The sequence below is a fragment of the Phascolarctos cinereus genome, unplaced genomic scaffold, assembly GCF_003287225.1.
Source record: "Phascolarctos cinereus isolate Bilbo 61053 unplaced genomic scaffold, phaCin_HiC Scaffold_4;HRSCAF=312, whole genome shotgun sequence".
In the NCBI taxonomy this organism is placed as follows: domain Eukaryota; kingdom Metazoa; phylum Chordata; class Mammalia; order Diprotodontia; family Phascolarctidae; genus Phascolarctos; species Phascolarctos cinereus.
The window spans coordinates 266,956,147-266,965,395 of NW_027555847.1; the positions used below are offsets into that span (position 1 = coordinate 266,956,147).

The window sequence follows — 9,249 nt, forward strand, 5'->3', positions numbered from 1 at the left end:
GCAAAGATACTGGAGATATTTGCTATTTCCTTCTCCAGCTAATTTTACAGGTAAGGAAACCGAGGCAAATAGTGTTAATTCAGTAACTTGCCCAGGTCACACAGCTTGTAAGTGTCTGAGGCCAGATGTGTACTCAGTAAGATGAGTCTTCCTGACCTCAAGTCCAGTACTATATCCACTGTGCCACTGAACTGCTCTTGGACTCAGGAATACCTGGGTTCAAATCCTACTCCAAACACATAAAAACTGTGTAACCATGGGTAAATCACTTACTCCCTCAGAGTCCCAGACAACTCTAAACTAATAATCATAGAGTAGTTGCACATTTGGGTCTATATTACCTCGAAGTGTCCCACATTGTTGTAATCATAGTTCAAAACCTTTCTACCACCAAGATAGCTCTACTAAGTCCTCTAGGGGAAGTTAAAGGGTGCAGGAAAGGAGTATGATAGCAAATGTTTAACAACCAGCTCTCCAAAAAAATTGTACACACAACACACTTTTAGGTTTAATCTATATTCTTAACATTTGTCCATCACTTTCTTAAGTCTAGAAAGTTAACAAAACAATAAGTCAAGTCCTGATTTGTAGAATTTGCCAATTTCCAAGGCATATGTGTTCACACTGAAAATTTAATAATCAGCTCTTATGAGCAGGTTTGAGATAGCTCTATCATGTTTCTGGTCGGGGGAAATTTTCTTGATAGAGAAAGATTTGCAGGTACCCATAGCCAAGTGCTACAAACCAGAAAGAGCTTATTTTTTATTAGAAGGATAAACACCCTCAGCCCATCATAGGGGCCTCCAAGGATGTTTAATTGATTGAGATGACAAATCAAATAACAATATAGATAATAATTGCAAATCCAATGTGGCAGACCTGACTTTTCCAAAGAAATTCAAGTCAAAAAGACTAAAGAGTAGAGCCAATATTTCACTTATGGCCCAAGCTGTCCAAAGAGCCGGCTTCTGGGAGTGGTTCTGCAACTAATTACTTGTGCAGCCTTGGACAACTTGATCTTTTTAGACTTTTAGACACTTTTACATTCTCCTCCTCCATCTGAATCAGTTCAATTCCATTCTTGAGCCCCTTACCCCTTTATCCTGTCACCAATGTGGCACTGCCAAGCTTCAGTCTTATATTATTCCCAGCTTTTGCTGCCTTCACTACTATTCACCTGCTACTGAACAAAGCTATAGAAAATAATGAAATGTGCTGACAAGATCCACTACAAATACATTTTATGTAATTTCAACTGGATTCTCACTGCCCCAAGGTAATGCTTTTACACCTCCCTAACTGACTCACTGAGAACAGCTAGTTGAAAGAGTAGATATATTTTGGGGCCTGGACTCAGGAAGACGCATCTTCATGGGTTCAAATGCATCCTTAGATACTTACTAGCTGTGTGACCCTGGGCAATTCACTTAAACCTCTCTGCCTCAGTTCTTTTTTTTTTAATTTTTTTAAAATATAAATTTATTTATTTGTAGTTTTCAACATTCATTTCCACAAGTTTTTGAGTTTCAAATCTTCACCCCATCTTACCCTTCCCCCACCCCAAGATGGCATGCATTCTGAATATCCCTTCCCCTAGTCTGTCCTCTTTTCTTTCTCTCCCCCCTTCTCTTATCCCCTTCCCCTTCTATTTTCCTGTAGGGCAGGATAGACTTCTGTACCCCATTTCCTATATTTCTTATTTCCCAGTAGCATGTGAAAACTTTTTTTTTAAACTATTGTTTTTAAAACTTTAGGTTTCAAATTTTCTCTCTTCCTCCCTCCCCACCCACCCTCATTGAAAAGGCAAGCAACTCAATATAGGCTGTACATGTGCAGTTATGCAAAACACTTCCATAGTAGACATGTTGTGAAAAACTAACTCTATTTCCCTTAATCCTATTCTGCCCTCCCATTTATTCTATTCTTTCTTTTGACCCTGTCCCTCCTCAGAAGTATTTACTTCTGATTACACCCTTTCCAATCTGCCCTCCTCTATCATCCCCCTGCTCTCTTGTCCCCTTCTCCCCTATTTTCTGTAGGGTAAGACAATTTCCATACCCAATTGAATGTGTATGTTATTCCCTCCTTAAGTCAAATCCTAGGAGAATAAGATTTACTCATTCCCTCTCACCTTCCCCTGCTTCCCCTCCACTGTAAGACACTTTTCTGTTTTTTCTTTATGAGATAATTTAACCCATTCTACCTCTCCCTTCCTTCTTCTCTGAGTATAATCCTCCCTCATCCCTTAATTTTATTCTCCAGATATGACCCCTTAATCTTCAACTCACCCTGTGCTTCTATCTATCTATCTATCTATCTATCTATCTATCTATCTATCTATATCATACATACAATTTTTTTCCTCCAACTACCCTAAGGTCTCATGAGTTACAAATATCATCTTTCTATGCAGGAATGTAAACAGTTCAATCTTAATAAGTCTCTTATGATTTCTCTTTCCTGTTTACCTCTTTATGTTCCACTTGAGTCCTGTATTTGAAAGTCAAATTTTCTATTCAGCTCTGGTCTTTTCATCAAGAATGCTTGAAAGTCCTCTATTTCACTGAATGACCATTTTTTCCCCTGAAGGATTATACTCAGTTTTGCTGGGTAGGTGATTCTTGGTTGTAATCCTATCTTTTGCCCTCCAGAATATTATATTCCATGCCCTGCAGTCCTTTAATGTAGAAGCTGCTAAATCTTGTGTTATCCTGATTGTGTTTCCACAGTACTTGAATTGTTTCCTTCTGGCAGCTTGTAATATTTTCTCCTTGACCTGAGAACTCTGGAATTTGGCTATTGTATTCCTAGGAGTTTTTCTTTGGGGATCTCTTTCAGGGCAAGATCAGTGGATTCTTTCAATTTCTATTTTGCCCTCTGGTTCTACTATATCAGGGCAGTTTTCCTTGATAATTTCTTGAAAGATGATGTCTAGGCTCTTTTTTTGATCATGGCTTTCAGATAGTCCAATAATTTTTAAATTCTCTCTCCTGGATCTATTTTCCAGGTCAGTTGTTTTTCCAATGAGATATTTCACATTGTTTTCTAATTTTTCATTCTTTTGGATTTGTTTTACAGTGTCTTGATTTCTCATAAAGTCACTAGCTTCCAATTGCTCTATTCTAATTTTTAAGGAAGTAGTAATTTTTTCCTTTTCCATTTGGCCTTTTTCTTTTTAGGGCATTTTTCTCCTCATTGGCTTTTTGGACCTCTTTTGCCATTTGGGTTAGGCTATGTTTTTTCTTCAGTATTTTTTTGGGTCTCCTTTAGCAAGCTGTTGACTTGTTTTTCATGATTTTCTTGCATCACTCTCATTTCTCTTCCAGTTTTTCCTCTGCTTCCCTTACTTGCTTCTCAAAATCCCTTTTGAGCTCTTTGGGACTGATTCATATTTTTCTTGGAGGCTTTGGATGTAGGAGCTTTGACTTTGTTGTCTTCTTCTGGTTGTATATTTTGATCTTCTTTGTCACCAAAGTAAGATAATATAGTCTGACTTTTTTGCTGCTTGCTCATGATCCGGCCAATTACTTGAGTTTTAAACTCTTTGTTAAGGTAAGAGTCTGCTTCCAATGTGGAGAATGTACTGTCCCAAGCTTCAAGGGTTTGTACAGCTGTTTTCAGAGATACTTGTAGGGACTTGTAAATTTTCAGTTCTTGCAAGGTGGTATGATAAGGGGCAAGGTGTTGACTCCTTTCCTGGCCTGTGAGCACAAGTATTCCTTTCTGTCCTGTAACTGTGAGGAGGGGTTCCTCTCCACAGCCACTATAAGCTCCACCACTCCAGCATTCCTCCTCACCCCAACACAGCCACCCAGAACTGTGACCCAGATCCAAACACGGGCAAAGCAAGAGATTCCTGCCTCAGCACTGGCAAAGAGATGCCTGCAATCCCTCTCTGATCAGCCACTGGATTCCCCTTCAGTCTATGGGCCAGAAGCTGGGGAAGCAGCTGCCCGCCCCAGGACCAAGCTCTTGGGGAATGAAGCTGAAACCCCGCCTTCTTTTCTTATGACGGACAGAAACAGACTTTTCCCACTGACCTTCTCAGTTGTCTTTGGCATTAGTGGGTTGAGGAGTCTGGAAGCCTCTAAAGCTGCCCGTGATTCACTCCTCTGAGGCCTGCTCCAGGTTCGCGGCGGCCTGCTCTCCCAGCCCGGTGCAATACACCTTTCTGATAAATCATCCAGGTTGTCTTGGGCCGGAAATTTGTTTCACTCCGTCTTTTTGTGGGTTTTGCTGCTTCAGAATTTGTTTAGAGCCATTTTTTATAAGTATTTGGAGGGGTTTGGGGGAGAGCTTAAGCAAGTCACTGCTTTCACTCTGCCATCTTGGCTCCGCCCCCCCTTGATTCTGCCTCAGTTCTTAATCTGTAAAATGAGCTGGAGAAGGAAATGGCAAAATCACTCCAGTATCTTTACCAAGAATACCCCAAATAGGGTCATGAAGAGTCAGACATGATGGAAATGACTGAACAACAATAATTCACTTACTATCCCACTTACCACAGTGGCTTTTCCAAAACTTTCCATACTTCTCATTTCCCAAAGCCCCCCTCCCCTCTTCAGCTGAGAATCTTGCCTCATATTTCACTGAAAAAAAATTGAAATCATTTGCTAAAGGTTCTTCTCCTCTCCTATCCATCTCATTTCCTACTATCTCTTCCTCCACCCCTGTCTCACATGCATAGGTGGCTCATGTTACTAAGGCAAACCTTCTCCATGTACAAGTGATACCATTCCATCCCATCTTCTCCAGCCTTTCACTCCCTTTGTCATCCCCACTCTCATTAATCTTCAGTGGCTCACTCTCTGCCTACTACTTCTCTACTTCCTACAAACATGCCCATATCTCTGCCATTCTCAAAAACTCTCACTTGATCCATCCATCCCCACTGGCCATTATCTCTATTCGTGGCTCAACTCCTTGAAAAGAAGTTTACTATGTTTGCCTCTACTTCCTTTTCTCTAATCTCTTCTTAACTCTTTACTCCTCTGACATTGTAGCCACCCTGGTGGAAGCCCTCATCCCTTCATGCCTAGACTACTACATTAGTCTTATGATTGGCCTCCCCATCTAAAGTCTCTGCCCTACTCTGGTCCATCTTCCACTCAACTGTCAAATTGATTTTCCTATGTCACCACCATCACCACCACCACCCTATTTTGTAAACTCCAGTCACTCCTTATTACCCCCAGAATAAAATTCTCTATTAGGTATTCAAAGTACTTCATAATCTGCCCCTCACCTATTTTTCTGATTAACTTATGCCTCTAACTAACTTACTCCTGTATACTCTGTGATCCAGTTACACTGGCCTTTTGTTGTTCCTCTCCTAAGAAACTTAATTTCTGGACACTGTGCATTTGCACAGGTTGTCTCCCAGTGCTCTCGATTCTGTTCTTCATCATCTCCTCTCTTTGGCTTCCTTCAAGTCCCAGCTAAAATCTTACCTTTTACAAGAAATGTTTTCTGATCCTCTTTAATGCTAGGGTCTTCCCTCTGATTACCTTCAATTATCTTGTAGGTAATTTTTTTTTTTACCATCCTGTCTCACTGTTGACTCACATTGAGTTTGTAGTCCCTAAAGCCTCCAGATCTTTCTTTAACAAACTGCTATCCAACCATGCCTCCCTCATCTTGTACATCTGAAGTTGGTTTTTGTTTTGTTTCCTACAATCCAGTTACAACACTTTGCATTTATCTTTTAACCAGCTTAAGCCCAATGCCTTAGCTGTCAGAATTGTTGGGTATCCCAACTCAGCCACCTAATATGTTAGCTATCCCTCTCAACTTTGTGTCATCTACAAATCTGATGAGCATTCCATCTATATTTATTGAAATCATTGGTTAAAAATATTAAAACCATTATTCTGTTTGGAACATGAAGAGCTTTAAACACCTATGGGGCATCCAAGCAGATATGCAAGCAGTTGGCAATGGAGGCTAGAATTGGGAGTCATCTACATTGAGATGATAATTGAACTCATAGGGTCAAGCAGAGCCAGGATTTGATGATCTGTAAAGCACTTTCCAACTTACAATTCCTCAAGATACTGAGCTTGATTGAGCATTACAGAGAATCTAAAATCCTGCCTTCTCCAAGAAGCCTTTTCCATTCCACCTCAATGCTGCTTCCTTCCCTTGGTTGATTATCTCTAATTTCTCCTGTATAAATCTTATTTGCACATAGTTGGTTGCATATTGTCTGCCCCACAAGACTGTGAGCTCTTTGAGATCAGGGACAATTTTTTGTCTTTCTCTGTTTCTCCAGTGTTAAGAACAGTACCTGGCACATAGTAGGCACTTAATAAATGCTTGTGGTCTTTTATATATATATATATATATATATATATATATATATATATAAAATTTATTTATTTTTAGTTTTCAACATTCACTTCCACAAGATTTTGAGTTCCAAATTTTCACCCCATCTCCCCCCTCCCCCCACCCCAAGATGGCATGCATTCTGAATATCCCTTCCCCTAGTCTGTCCTCTCTTCTATCTCTCCCCCTCCTTCTCTTATCCCCTTCCCCTTCTATTTTCCTGTAGGGCAGGATAGACTTCTGTACCCCATTTCCTGTATTTCTTATTTCCCACTTAAATGCTTGTGGTCTTGATTTGATTCCAAATTGAAAGGGATCACTGAAGGTACCCAGTCCAACATGAATCCTTTATAATACTTCTAATAAGTGGTCATCCAATCTCTGAAGAGAAATGCAGCATGTCACCAGACCAACTATTCCACTTTTGAGTAGTACCAATTGGCAGGAAGTTTTTTCTTACATTCAGCTTAAATTTGTCTCTTCACAACTTCCATTGATTTGTCTAATTCTGCCCTATGAATACAAAAAAAAAAAAGAAGGTGACTCCCTTTTCCCCATGAGAGTCCTTCCAATTCTTGACAGCTGTCATAAAATCCCTAAATCATCTCCTCTCCATTCTACCCATCCCCCAGATCCTCAAAAAAAGAATCCTGTATCATAATCTCTAGTCCCTTCATCATCTTGGCCTCCTTTCCCATATGATCCATGGGGTCCAGGTCACTTGGTTAAAGCAAGAGTGCTCCTCAAGACACACACACACACACACACTGCCTAGCTAGCCATCATGCCACAAATGTAAGCTCTGAGTCATAAGAGTAATCAGGCAAAGGATTTATCCTTGCAAAACTAGTATAGCATTAGTGAATCAAAACACGTATTTTGTGCTTTGATATAGTGAGACAGGAACTCCCTCTTACAAAGTAGAGTACTTATTTTTTTAAGGCAAGATCCTGCAGAGTTCTCTATAATCTGAAACACTCTCAGAATTCCAAGGAACAAGATTACAAATACAGATCTTTTGTCAACAGGGGTGCATTTAAACATAATGACTCAAGGTAACTTTTGTTTTTCCTCCTCCAGAAGTACCATGCTGCATCTCCTGGCCCCCAGGTTATCTGGTCTTTGTAGGAGGGTTGCTCCCTACTCCTCTGCTGCATCTCTTCCCAACCCTGTGGTACAGCCAGATATCCGATACAATCAACTCTTCATCAATAATGAGTGGAGGGATGCAGTCAGCAAGAAGACATTCCCAACAATCAATCCATCAACTTGAGAGATCATCACTCATGTGGCTGAAGGTGATAAGGCAGATGTAGACTTGGCTGTGAAAGCCGCCGGGGAGGCCTTTAGGTTGAGGTCACCATGACGACAGATGGATGCTTCTCAGAGAGGCCATTTATTTTACCACCTAGATGACCTGGTAGAGAGAGATCGCATCTACCTGGCTTCACTACAGACCCTGGACAGTGGCAAGCCTTTCCAAGATTCACATATCATAGACCTTAATGAAGCCATTAACGTGTATCTGTATTTTGCGGGTTGGGCAGGAAAATACCATGGAAAGACTATCTCTACAGATGGAGAATACTTCTGCTACACAAGGCATGAGCCAATTGGGGTGTGTGGCCAGATTATTCCATGGAACTTCCCATTGGCCGTGCAAAGTTGGAAACTTGGCACAGCCCTTGCCACTGGCAATACCATCGTCATGAAGTTGGCCGAACAGACCCTGCTCACTGGTTTGTACATTGCTTCCTTGATCAAAGAAGCTGGCTTTCCTCCTGGTGTTGTAAACATCATCACAGCCTATGGGCCTACTGCAGGGGCTGCTGTGGCCCAACACATGGACATTGATAAGGTGGCCTTTACTGGTTCTACAGAGGTTGGGCATCTGATCAAGAAGGCAGCAGCAGACTCTAACCTGAAGAGGGTCAACCTGAATCTTGGTGGGAAAAGCCCCAATATTGTCCTGGCAGATGCAGACATAAGTTTTGCTGTAGATCAGTGCCATGAAGCACTCTTCTTCAATGTGGGCCAGTGTTGTTGTGCAGCTTCTGGGACCTTTGTGGAAGACTCAATCTGTGATGAATTTCTTGAAAAGACTGTAGAAAAAGCCAAGCAGAGGAAAGTCGGGAATCCCTTTGAGCTTGACACACAGCAAGGGCCCCAGGTAGACAAGAAACAGTTTGAAAAAGTTCTGAATTACATCCAAGTAGGCCAGAAAGAAGGTGCTAAGTTGATGTGTGGGGGAGAACACTTTGGGGAGAAGGGCTTCTTCATCAAGCCCACTGTCTTTGACAATGTACAAGACAACATGAGGATTGCCAAGGAGGAGGTCTTTGGGCCCATGCAGCCCCTGTTCAGGTTCAAAAAGATCAGTGAGGTTATTGAGAGGGCCAACAATACCAAGTATGGGTTAGCAGCGGGAATCTTTACCAAGGACCTGGACAAAGTTATGTATTTGACCCAAGCCCTGCAAGCCGGAACAGTGTGAGGCAATACCTTTAACATTGTAACAGGCAACACTCCTTTTGGAGGCTTCAAGGAATCTGGAAATGGAAGAGAGCTAAGGGAAGATGGCCTCAAAGAATATGTGGAAATAAAGACTGTAACAATCAAAACTCCTCAGAAAAATTCATGAAAAGGGAATATCACAGTCCTCCCTCAGCAGACTCCTATGGATCCTAAAACAACCTGGGTTTTACTGATTGCTCTTTTGTTCAATGTGATTACTTTTAAAAAGACAATGAATCTGACTCAAAGGTGGACTTTGGCATACCTCAAGTATGCCAAAAGTTTTAAAACTAGCACATTCTTCCAATCTTGATTCTTCTTCACTTGAATTTTCTGGGCTTTTTGGTTTAAATTTTTGTTATCTTCTTTGTTGTTATTTTCCTAACTTACAACCTAAATCTCTTTCTC

The 9,249-nt window shown here is 41.1% G+C and overlaps 1 protein-coding gene across 1 annotated transcript; it reads left to right on the top strand.

Annotated features, from left to right (window-relative positions):
• Positions 1–7,414: 7,414 nt before the first annotated feature.
• Positions 7,415–8,968, top strand: ALDH1B1 (aldehyde dehydrogenase 1 family member B1). The gene is given in 1 exon segment (XM_021004621.1): positions 7,415–8,968. A coding segment is annotated over 1 exon segment (1,554 nt).
• Positions 8,969–9,249: the final 281 nt, after the last annotated feature.